The sequence below is a fragment of the Biomphalaria glabrata genome, chromosome 8 (assembly GCF_947242115.1).
Source record: "Biomphalaria glabrata chromosome 8, xgBioGlab47.1, whole genome shotgun sequence".
Classification (NCBI taxonomy): Eukaryota; Metazoa; Mollusca; class Gastropoda; family Planorbidae; genus Biomphalaria; species Biomphalaria glabrata.
The window spans coordinates 21388607-21401994 of NC_074718.1; the positions used below are offsets into that span (position 1 = coordinate 21388607).

A 13388-nucleotide genomic window follows, 5' to 3' on the forward strand; every position below is an offset into this window, starting at 1 on the left:
TTTTCTCAGAGCGTTAAACGATCAATCACATGAGGTCTTCTGCTGACCAAATCAGTCTGTGAGAGTTTACAAGAGATTTCGCTTAACTTGTCACAGACGCTCACAGACGGATTTAGTCGCGGAACTTTTCTGGCTTTCGCTGTGCAAGCTGGCGTTTTTTTTTTTCAAGCCATGGTGAACTGTTAAACAGTAAGAGCCTCTTAGAATCGACAGGTCATAAGATACTGTCTTTACAGAAACTGAAAGGTATTTCGAAACCAAAATGTTTTGTTAAGAGCTTACTTGGTAATTGGTATCATATAGCCTAGATGCAAGAAAAGACTTCCAAAATATGGAGTATGTGACGAAATACGTCCTCTCAATACAGAACTGACCAGTGCGGAACTTCCCCCCCCCCCTTTTTACCACTAGTTAGCATTGTATAGCCTCCTCTCAACACTAAACTGACCAGTGTAGAACACAAATATCCTATTACACCAAGGTTAGATCCTACCACCAAATTATAGACCATAAACACACATCCCAAGTTACACCCAGACGTCGAAACAAACGTACGCAGCCGTTAAGTTCAGGAACATTAAAATTGAAAGTTACGCCCCAAACGCCGAAACAAAAGCACGCAACCGTAAAGTCCAGGGACATTAAAATTTGGTGTCCACGTACATCCCTTTGAGTCGACACTCCTAACGCCCAGGGCTATTCAAATCGTTCCCGTAAGCTGTACCATCGAGCGATGGTCCAGCCTGATAATTGTTGCATGGTTCCGCTTTCATCCTCCTTCGTCCCCCCCCCGGGTCGCGGGTTAAAGAAGTCCGGTGAGTGAGCCCCAAATGAAAAGATTGGTCCAATTTAACAATTCTAAACTCAAAAGACTCGCTGGCCATTGGATCGTCACTACTCTTAACATACCGCTCGGGAACCTATAAAAGCCGGAGACGAAAGTTTCAGGTTAATGCCATTCTAAATCAGAATCAATGAGAAGTCAGAAGACTCTCAAGTCAACGATTCGTTTGGGAACTTGTGTGCGAGACAAAGCGGCCTCCTACACCAGGGCTGAAGGCAGACCTCAGCAGCTCTCCACACATTCCCGTTGAGGCTGAGTCACTCATCACCCTCGGCTAAGAACTGAAGGCATTCCAGGCTGAATTCCCAGGACCGGTCTGCAACTACCACAGGAGTAAGCCCACCGCGTGGCATCCTCATATTCATCACAACAGTGCCTGCCTACTCGCTGGGCACCAGCAACTGGCTACAACTCAACGGAGCTTCAACTTACCCAACCCCGATGCCAAGGTTCTTTTTTTTTTTTTTTTTTTTGTTAAATAATAAAAATCACTTAAATATTTTATATAAATTTTATCAATCTAATGATTCCATTTTCCTTTGAAAACTTGGGGGGTTGGGGGGGAGGAGGATGATATTCTTACAATAAGAAGTTACTTTGGAAACTTTATTTTTAAAAATTACCACGGGTTTTTCGATAGGCGCCGACTCATTTCTGGCTTTGAATTTTCGCGGGCTGTTTGTAGGCCTAATAGTTGTTTCTAGTCCAATAGAATTTTAGAAACATTTTCACTTTTTTTTTAAACGGCTGTTGGATCTAGTTAAGAGTCGAATATTTTGGACCGATTAAAAGAGCCAAGATGTAGATCTACAATAAGTTCATTTGTGTTCTAGTTTAAATTGCATCTAAATCTCTAATGTGGTGGGGGGGGGCGCAACGTTCTGACAAAGATGGGTATCATAGAGTGTGTGTTTCCTAGGTCACGGTAAAAAGAGGTCAGGAGATGGATTGTTGGTTATGCATTGAGGATGATGAAATTAGTGTAATGCAAAAGTAAAACGGCAGACTATCTCGAGACACGAACGATTAAAGACGTTGTTTTGTTGTGAGCTAGATTTGGTTTAAATATCAGTTTATTTCATTACTATTAGATCTATATTTAATCTCAAGTTAAATCTGTGAATATTATAATAACAGTTATATTGAGTTTTCGTTCACATAAGAAATTTGTTCAAGTTATGTATTTATTAAAAATATAAAAACGCCTACATTGTTTCAGTTGCAGCTGTCGTTTTGTTTTAGTAGCCAACAACAAGGGGATAGGGCGGCGAAAAAATGTTATATTTTCAATGTAATGTATTTGAATATTAGTAAAATTACACTAGGAATATTATTTTGTCTATGAGTGATTGTATTTCTTCCGACCATTGCACTTCATTATAGTGACGACTTTTGTGTGAAAAAAAAGGTCCGCGACATAAACGTCTTACTTAACAAGAATATTTTTAAAAGGATTACGCCAATTATGAACGTCCGTGCGCAATATGAAGGCCTTGGTCTATATAGAATGTACCTCGCATAATACTATTAGCCAGGGTCGCCTCTTTATAATATGGCCCTCGAATTTTTTAAAATTTTAACTACGATGAATAGTGCGTTCTGAAAGAAAACACATCACTATTGGCCTTTTATATATTCTCTCTTCTTACTGCGAGAAAAGGCATTTCCCCTTGGCGACTTGAGGGGAAACCTGCCGCATCTTTAATTCTAACTCCAGGAAGAACCTTTTACAACGCTTAAAAATTATGTAGGTAGTGCTATTTTGAAAAAAAAAACAACCAGTCTCGTTTTAGTGAAATTTCATTACTTAAATTTGGATTTTATACATAGTGTTAACTTAATATAACTGAAAAATATAACCTAAAAATTGTGTTATAATTAAGAGTAAGTTTCTTTACTTTTTCATTACATTCTTTTAAAAAAAAATGCAAAGTTAAAATTGAAATTAAAAAAAAAAAACATCTTAAAGGGAGACGAATAAGAAAAAAAAAGTTGTCTACAGAAACGGATTTCAATCAAAGAGCAACTTAGGTACAGTGTCCAACTAAGTCTTAATGGACTTTACAAAAAAGGAGGGCGACATTTTTTTTTATTTCGCACGCAGGCGGCCACAACCTTCGCGGCGGCCCTGCCCATAAGAAATGATATGTGGGTAGTGTGTGGATAGTGGCATGTTTTTTTGTTTTTTTTTTCAATCCACGCCAGTGCAATGGACTCAGTCTTTAGGCAACTTGAGTTATGTTTTGCTTTTCTGTTGCATAAAATCTGGGAATATTGAATCAGAATATTTCTTAAAGCTCGGTATTCGTTATGGCCTTAGTTTGAAACTTATCAGCTTCAACTGCACCAAATGTTGCAAAATCTCTTGGTTACAGGGTAAAGCAGTGATTTTGTAACGGAGCAGTAAAGACGGTGCAGAGTAAATCTAAATATGCCATTCATTTTAAAGTAACAGCATTGCACTTTCGGTTCAAATAATAAAAAATGTAGTAAAATTTGACGAAGTTTTTTTTTTTAAATAACCTGTGGCGTGGCAAACTTCTATTGGTACTAAACTGCCCAGAGGTCGCAGATGAGGCCTTCTATGATTGGTCTTAAGTGCAGTAAGCAGTGACGAAAGCAGAAAGACGGCGGTGTCAAGTATTTTTTCATTTTGACGTCATTTAGAGTAATTTCATTTGTAGCCCAAATTAATTTTATGATAAAAACATTTTAAAACCAAATAACGGTAGGGATGTCATTACTATGGTCTCAGGTAGGAATCTGACTTATATATATTCATGTAAACCTTTATCAAATAGCATATCAGTGGTTGGAGGTAGAATTCATACAAAACTCTATATAGACTTAATATGCCATGCATTGAACAAAAGTACAAATGAATATCACTAAAAGACTACTTATTTATTTTTGTTTTAAAAAAAGACTACAATTGGTACTTTACCACAAAACAAAACAAAAATATTTGTACATTGCTAATAGCTCCTATAATTTTTTCAATTAGACAGCTTTTTAATGCAGAAGCTCTTTAGTTTCTGTTGTCAGGTCATCGTGGGGTCCAATAGCTGCTGTAATCATGTCTCTAATCTTTTCGTTTTGTGATGCGGTCTTTAAATATGATGCTTAAGATACTTCTGTAAATCTCAATTTCATTGCTAGGATACTCTCTACTTCTGCAGTCAGCGTCTAAGACTCGCAAGCATAAAAGAATGTGTCCATGACCAGGGAGCGCATCAGTCTGACTTTGGTGTAGAGTGCTCTGCCTTTGTCTTTCCATATAGTTTTGATTTTGCCAGTGCTGCTGTGGACTTTGCAATTCGGCCAGTAGTTCAGGTTTCATTCACTCCCCTAAGACGATAGATCCGAGGTATTTATAAGTTACTGACACATGTCAGTTTGTGCACCTTCAATGCTGATGCCCATTTTAAAGCCATATTGGCTATTGGTCATAATTTGAGTTTTTTCGGCAATTATTTGCATTCCACATGCTGTGGAAATCTTGTCTTTGTGCATCAACAAGTGAACTAGTTCTTCTTCTGTCCCTGCTAGGACATCTATGTCATCAGCGAAGCGCAAGTTAGTCATTCTTCTCCTGGGATTTCAGGTTGATCAAAATGATTTTAAGCCCCATCCAGCTAAGAAAAAAAAAATAGAATAACATTACCTATGAAAAGCTTCCCCCCCCCCCGGTTAAATACTATTGGAAGAAAATGTCCGACCTTGAGTTTAATACTTTTTTTTGTTCGAATGATAAACAGTTCAAAAAGTCAAACAATCAATTTTACTGCCTATAATTCACTAACATATTTTATTAAATACATTATAAACCTAATTTTTAACCTTTAATTTGTCTTGTTTAATTTTCTTCCCTCCTTTGTAAGGCTTTGCCTTATTGTTTTCCTATGCATTGAAGGCTTCTGGTAACCCTCAGTAATCCTTGAAAATTAAAATTAACTACCTATGTGCGAACATGTTTTGTATAGAGCCAATCTCATTAAAACAAAACATTTGGTAAAAAGTATAATTACTTCTTAGTTAAGTGTCATATTGGTAGCATACTGGACCTTTTACTAAAAAGCCTCCTGTTTTGTTACTATTAATAGTGAATAGTTGTAATAATGGTGTTTTTTTATGAAAAAAATGCTTGCATAATTAATTTAAAAAATTAAATTTTACACTTTCAGATAAGAAAAAAGTAGCCGTTGCATCAGAACTTTGAAAGGTCTATAATATCATGATTTCGGATTTTCAATATCTTTTGTAGTTTACGAGATCTAAACGGGACGGACGGACGGACAGACAGACATTCCACACAAAACTAATAGCGTCTTTTCCCCTTTCGGGGACCGCTAAAAATCACCCCTAGAGTCAAGATTTTATGACTTTACCACAACAAAAGAGATTCAAGACACCGATAGCAAAGACAAACAGACGCAAAAACTCTTTTGTTTCTTTGCCTATTTAATCATTACATACAATTAAACTATCTGATATAAGGATTCCACATGTAAATTATGAATGAGTTTGGTGTGAATGTATATTTTGGTTTTCTGTAGTTATAGTGTAAGACAAATTAAATTTCCTTGTGGATAATAAAGAGTATTATTATTATTATTTTAAAAAATTGAACATTTTCATCCCGCCACTTTCTTTCCACCCCCTCCGGTTGAGAAAATAAAAACAGGGCAGATAAGAGAGCAACCAGCTGCCCTCAGTGTCTATGATCTACTATAGGTCGATACTTTTTATTTTTAATTAGTCCGACCCTCAACTTCTAATATGTCTACCAACAGCTTTTAATATAGACGGTGCGTAAAATTATTCAAGTTATTAAACTTTAAAATCAAAACCATAGACTTATGTATAGTACTCTAGACTGGACATGGACATTTTTTAGCACTACAAAAAATGTCTTAAATATTTTTTTAGAAAGTTGGATCAAGGCGTTGTTTTGTAAAGTAGTTATAAGAAGTAAAGTTGTATAATTTTTCAACCCTAACCTATGTAACATATAATTTAATTTTTAGATCTAGATCTAGTAACTGAACATCAACAATAAGAGTACTCTCGTCTTATAATTATTATTTTGCAATTTTTAGATACATAATCTAGAAAGATCTATGTAATCAATCTATTTAAATCTAAATGTACATAAGATGATTTAAATCTATATGAATTATTTCGATCTAAGATTTTTGAAACATTATCTCAATGGAAACAAACAAGAAATGGCTTTGTTTCATATATTTGCGTGAATATCCGAGAAATAATTTTTGCATTATTTCTAAACTTTGATAACTAAAGATCATTACTTTTCTAAGACAGAAAAGATTGATAGGGGCGACTCCCCTTAGAGCTTGAAAAAGTGTTTACGTACATAAAAATCTATATATGTATAGGTCTGTGAATCGATCAATCGCGGATAAGAATTTAGTACCAGGTGACCGAGCCTCGCTCGGATGAATAATTTGTTAAGGAAGGATATATACCCGAAGTCATTTTGAGAATATTTTTGTAATTACGAAAATAAACGACCGGGTAAAGACTATCAATCTGAAGAGTTGCTTTTTCGTTCTGTAAGTTCTAAATGTAATTGTACATGGCGATTAGAATAGAAAGTCCCCCCAACAGTATAGAAAACCACAGCTCACGTTGTAAAGTTTTACATTGCATCTTTTGCGTAAAACTATTGGGCTATTATTGGCTTGGAAGAAAGTCTTTGCAGTGTAACTTCTAAAATGGTTACGTTCTGACATTTCATAGTTCAATTACTATATTCATTATGGATTTAGTACGAAGCATCAAGTGATGCAAAATCTCTACGCTATAGGGTAAACGTACACATTGTAACACAGTTAAATAGCTCATTTTTTCATAAGACACTTACAAAACATCGCGTTACTATTCTAAAGAAGCTTTATTGTGGGGCATCTCTGTTACGCCAAACTGCGGTCAAACCATATTTCAGCTCAGTAAAAAAAAAAAGATTGCCTTTGGCATATGTTCGTTCTCATACTGAATAAGTGAGCGATCTGGTAGAGGACTACCATTCTGAAGTGTTGCTTTTGTGTTCTTTTAGTTCTAAATGACATAGTACATGCCATACATGGCGATTCAAATAGAAAGTCTCCCTGTAGTCTCGAAAAACAAATCTCGCATTGAATATTTTGCGTCCAACTATTGGCCTATTATGGTTTAGTAGAAAATCTTTGCAGTGTCACTTCTCAAATGATTACGTTCAGAATTTAGTTTTGCAATTAATATATCAATTATAGCTTTAGTACAAAACATCAAGTGATACCAAATCTCTAAGTTATTGGGTAAAGCATACACTTTGTAACAAACTAAAATGACGCATTTTCCTCTTAGAGAATTAAGTTAGTATTGTAATGAAGCGTTTCCCTTCGAGCACCTCTGTTATGCCGAACACCTTTAAGCTCATTAAAAAGCCTTTGGCAGATGTCAGAGCCCAAAACGAGGTACGTGCCCTGCCCAGCGTGACTGTCGGGAAGTTCATACCGGTGTTCGCTAGAACATCACTGTTTGTAGTGCGGTCTTGCCACCGTATGTCCATGATGGTGTGCAAACATCTTTGGTGAAAGCGTTCAAGACCCATGTCTTAGATCCACATAAACAGGTAAAGAGAACCACTGCTTGGTAGACTGATGTTTTAGGCAGACGGAACGATTTATATTGCCACACTCTTGCTTGGAGGCGTCCAAAAGTATTACTGGCCCTGATCTGACGCTTATCAACCTCTCATAAAGACTATCAATATCAATCTGAAGAGTTGCTTTTTCGCTCTGTTAGTTCTCAATGTAATTGTACATGGCAATTAGAATAGAAAGTCTTTTAAGCCCCCCCCCCCAACAGTATAGACAAACCACAGTTCACGTCGTGTCGTTTTACATTGCATCTTTTGCGTTAAACTATTGGGCTATTATTGGCTTGGAAGAAAGTTAAGTTCAGAATTCAATATTGCAATTAGTGTATTCATTATGGCTTTAGTACAAAGCATCAAGTGATGCAAAATCTCTACGTTATAGGGTAAACGTGCACCTTGTAACAAAGTAAAAGAGCCCAACGTGACGGTTGGACTATAAGAAGTTCATACCATTTTGCAAGAACATCGCTGTTTGTAGTGCGGTCTTGCCAACGTATTTCCATGATGGTGTGCTAATATCTTTGGTGAAGGCGTTCAAGAAGTCTTAGTTTTTTTTTCCCATGTCTCAGATCCACAAAGAGGCGTTGAGCGAACCACTGTTTGGGAGACTGATTTTTGTAGGCAGGAGGAGCTATTTATTTCGCCACACTCTCGCTTGGAGGCGCCCAAAAGCATGACTAACCCTGTTCACATATCAACATTCCTTTAAAGTTGATCTTTGGGGCTGAGTAGATTTTATTGGGTGACTTCTGGAACATGACTTCCGTTTTACAGAGGTCTATGGTTAAACCAAAAGAGGCGGCAGCGCAATGAAAATTCGTTGACCGCGAGCTGGATATCATTAGGGCCGGCATTAGGCCATTGCATCCTATGCGACCGCAATAGGCCCCGAATTTTCATACGCTTCGAGCTAATTCTAGGTGTAAATTCTTAAATTAAACCATTGTAACTTATAACAGGGTTCCCGGAAATCTCATGAAATTGCCAAATATACTAACAGTCTGGCAATCTCCTAAAATTATTGAAATCTCCTGAAAACTCATAATAAATGTCCTTAAAATAGACAACATTGTCATTTTGGGGTGTCAATCAATATGGTAAACGCCAGTCCTACGCGTGATATAAAAAAAACGGCATTGTCAGCTTACATTTAGTAAAAATGTAATGCAAAGACGAATTTACTTTCTAATACAAAATTTTAATTTTCACTTATTATCCTTATCCCTATCCTGAATGAGCCGCGCGCAATCCATTTCACATAGGGCCCGCAAATATTAGGGCCTAAATTAATTTTTCGATAATGAGAGATTTTTAAACTGATATAACGGTCGACCGCGAGTTTTCCCGATGTGGCCAATGAGTTGAGAATTTTTTTCTCACTAATATGCACGTACCTTGTAATTTTAAAGAAAATTGTTAGAGCCTTTTTGATTTAAAATTTATATAAATATATATATACATACACACATACATGAATTGCTCGCAGAAGAGTATAGGATTTGTCTATGATCAATACTTTACATTACATTCGGAAATTCCCGAACATGATTGTCCTTTCAAGAACGCGATAGTCCTTTCAAAACTGAAGTTGAATCTAAACGTAGATTTAGTCTCTAGTCAAATTTACATTTATTTGTTTGTTACTTTAAAAAATTATAACGGTCAAAGTAGAGTATTTCCCGTGTAGCCAACGAGCTAGTAATTCTGTAAATTTTTAGAAAAATCGTTAGAGACGTTTTTGAGATCAGCGTCCAGGTTCCACCCCCCATGAAGCATTGACTTCAATGTAGGTGTTATACAAATAGAGAAAGGTTAATTACATTGGTTTGTAATGTCAATAAAAGAATAACAAACCTATTTTAACTATGTTATAAAATTTTATTGTTAAGAAACAAACTAGTACAGACAAGTTGTATCTAAATGAAAGCCCAAATGACATGAATCAGATGGTATAGAACTGGTCAGAGGAAACACTACCAAACAAAAAATATATATTTACAATACTGCTGACAGTGTACATAGCAACAACAACACATGGCCCTGTTTGTCCATTGCATTGTTTGTCTTAGATATGATTTAGTGAGTGTGCGCTGTGTTAAAAAAAGTAAAGTATCTCTTTCAGACCTTGCGATCCATCTAGCATAGATATTTACTCTGAAAATGCCCATAAATAATAAGCTATGCAATAAACAACATTGGATATGGTAAATGTAAGTGGAAACAGAACTCTGGACGCCCTGTCTACTTGACTAACACTGTTGCTGAACACGGATACCTTCCCCTTGTATGCCTTTGGAACAACTCCTTTCGTTTTAGTTCTAAAAAAAAAAGGAAAAAAAAACATTTACTTCATTAATACATTTTTTGCTTAATTATTAGAAGGAATCATGGGCATAGCCAGGGGGGGGGAGTTGGGGTTCAACTCCCTCCCCCCGAAATGAAATCTCCCCTCTGTGGTCGGAATTTAGTGACTGATTTTTTACTTTATTTTTGTTTATTTTAGGTGAGATTTTAATACTAAACCATCACTTGATCCAAGGGGTTTTAAGTTTAAAAACGCCTACCAGGGGGGTTTGCAGTTAAACCACCTTCTATAAAAATAAAATGCAAACGACAATCCCCAAATACCAAGAGCATAGCTAAGGAAGATTTAGATTTTAAACCCCCCTCAGAAATTTACGATACCCCCCCCTCTTCAATATAAAAAAGCTAAGTACACACTCAAAATTCTATAAGAGTACCAAAAAGGGTTATGAGTTTAAGCCCCCTTCAGCGGGGTTTGAAGCTAAAAAATACCTCTTAAATAAAAAAAAAGCAAATCAGCCTACACAGCCAAAGGGGGTTTTGAGTTTAAACCCCCTCCTCCAGATGGCTTTTTTAAAAATTTAAAACCCGTCCAGATGGTTTTGAGTTTAAAATCCCCCCTACAGAAGGTTTTGAGGTTGAAAACCCCTTCTTCAATATTATTCTTAAGCAAACTACTCTCACCAAATTCTATGAGCGTAGCTAAATGGGGTTTTGAATTTGTTAAAAAATACTCCAGAGATTTTTTAATTTAAAACCCCTCAACAGATGATTTTAACCATAAAACTTTCCTTTTCGATATAAAATCTAAAGCAAACTATTGTCACCTAATTCCAAGAGCGTAACCAAGAGAGGTTACACATTCCTACCAGTGGCTGAGCTCCACTAATAAAGTGCAGTGAATAGTCTGCCAAAATTGAAAAAGACTAAATGTGGTTAACAAAGATAGCTAAGACAAATTTTTAAAGTCAGTTATAGAGATCGGGTCTCAATCAAGGAAATCCTATGCCAAACTGAGAGCCGACCCCTTAGTAAGGTTGTGACAGCGTAGAAATGAGGTTTGCGGGACATGTTCTCCGACATAATGAATTACGCATACAAAGAGTTGCGTTGACATGGAGGACATTACGAGGAAAGCGCAAACAGGGACATCCTAGTACAACTTTCATGGAGGACCTCAGAGCGGGTGGGAAGAGGCTTCAGACATTGCCAGTGAGAGATTTTTGTGGAAACAGCTTGCCGTCCAATGCGTCGAACTGCGCTGGAGGATCTGAGTCAGTAAGAATAGCACATTAGGTTTCTGAAATAAAACTTTTTAATAGCAGGATAATGCACTTAAGATACCTCAGAATATGTATTTTGTTGGCTTTCAATACCGGAAATAGTGCTTGGCGGAAGCGCTCCACAAACCCCATTGCTGTCAAGGGGGAGTCTACAATTTTTCCACTAACTTGAGGAAGAACCTATTCTCGGGTACAATAAACATATTTCGAAAGAGTGAAGGGTCACAATGCAATAAAGATTAATTATATATACACACAAACATATATATATATATATATATTTTATGTAGGCCTATATATAATTTATTTTTTAGCGGGGGGGCGGGGGGGGGAAGAAAATTCCCCCCAAATCCCCCCCCCCCCCAGGAAAAAATCCTGGCTATGCCCATGGAAGGAATACATGTCAAATAGAGTCAGGCAGAATAAGACTTACCAATCTTTTTTCAAATTTCTTATTTAAAAGTAGCTTTAAAAAAATAATGAGTGATAGTTATCTATACTCTCTATGTTTTGCTGGGTATTTATTTCATCGTAACTATTGAAAGTGCTTTGAAAAGGGATAAGATTACTTTCAATAAATGTTTGGACTGTTATCTATCATGAGCTATATATTTAGTGTAATGTTTACAATGGTGTTATCTGGACGCATCCATTGTCTTCCGAGACAGAAGGAGCCCTATACTATATTCTATAATGATGTTACCAGTGGGGCGTGCACGAGGATTAGGTCTTGAACTTTGGTGTTTTTGGAAAGAGACACAAAGTAGTAGGCCTACTCATGCTATGAATATAGAGTTGATCAGCGAGTTGATCAGCGAGGACCGCAATAAGTTACTGGGTCTCGGTCCGTGGCACCTGGTTTCTGTCACCTAGCTCTGGCTTATGCGTGTCATGTTCTGAACATCCAAACATTATGTTATAACCCATTATTGTCTCCAGGTGATGTACCCTAGAACAAACAAATGTAGGTTTCAGAAAATAATTGACCTTGTTAAGCAATGACATAATTTGGCCAAGACACCAACTTTGACATTCACAGCGTTTGGTGGCCAGGGGTAATCTTGAACTTTAAATTTTCCATTCTGCAAAGTCAGTGAGTCCAAACTTGTGTTTTCTTCTGAAATCTGTTGATTGAGGAAGTTTAGGTAAGTCTTTAATCAAAGTGTGTCTCTACTAAAGAAATTCATACACTGCTTTAAATATACACAGGAATTTTTATCGTTGGCATTTTAGTTATTTAAAAAGACATTTTATTAATAATAATATTGATAATGAGTTCATAGTTTTAAATCCGAAGATTCCGAAGATTTATGCCAAATGCAATATTTGATTTATAAAAATATGCCTAACAATAATAACTATATTATGAGCTTATAATAGTAACCTAAATTAATTTCTCATGACATTAAATACACAACAAGTGCCCTCTAATATATAAATGAAAAACTTAACATAAAGCGAAGCAAACAAAGGTTTAAAGGTTCTAAGCAGATTAATACGTGTGTATAAACAGGATTTTTTATCGGTTGGGAGGTTGAGGAAATTAAGGGAAGTAAAAAAAATTTTCCTTAATTAATTATGCATTAGTTATTGAGAGCAAAGTAATCGCTCCTACAATGTACCATTGAGAACATAAAGGAGAAATGTTTATTTTTCTTAGAAACGTCTACTACTGTTACTTGTTCGAAGATTTGGAGACAAAAACCAAAAGCACGCAAACTAGTCCTGATATATACTACATATATATGATACAGCGTTGGAGAGAGAGAGAGAGTAAGCTACATAGATGTCCAATATTTTGTTTGGGGGGTACCAAAACTGTGGTTTCATTTATTTCGTGACTCAAAGTTTGAAGCTAAAAGAATCACACAATGCACAATGCAAGCTGTGCCATGCCATGCCATGCCAATAGTAGTGTGTTTATTTACAGCAAATTCTGCATCCATTTAAGTTGGCAGAAACTAATAACATTGAATCACTTGGGCGCACTTATGCTGAATTTTGTCTATTCTTTTTTCCAGACGAAGATTACGGCCTAAAATGTTTCCAGACGAAGAGTAGGCTACGGCCTAAAATGTTTATCTACCGTCTTCCTTGTTTTTAACCGTTCTTTTATTGCCACAACTATTTCTTTGTTTATATTGAAGGTTGCTGTTGTAAAAGAAAATGATAAAGTCAAAGTCTCTTTCTTCAAACGTGAACACCGACCTAACATTGTATTGCTCTAACAGCAATCAGCTGTTTTGTAGTGGATTTTGTTGGGCTTACAGAAATGAGTTACATTGTATTGATT

The 13388-nt window shown here is 36.3% G+C and overlaps 1 protein-coding gene across 6 annotated transcripts in view; it reads right to left on the reverse strand.

Moving 5' to 3' along the window:
* Window positions 1–9371: 9371 nt before the first annotated feature.
* The window catches only part of LOC106075437 (gamma-aminobutyric acid receptor alpha-like), a 95235-nt gene continuing 91218 nt past the window's right edge, over window positions 9372–13388 (reverse strand). For all 6 annotated transcript variants that reach the window (XM_013236372.2, XM_013236373.2, XM_056039612.1 and 3 more), the window contains 2 exons: window positions 12083–12219; window positions 9372–9826 (listed from right to left, as the gene is read on the reverse strand). In XM_013236372.2, the coding sequence (XP_013091826.2) occupies window positions 9658–9826; window positions 12083–12219 (306 nt within the window). In that variant the 3' untranslated portion in view covers window positions 9372–9657. The remainder of the gene's footprint in view (window positions 9827–12082; window positions 12220–13388) is intronic.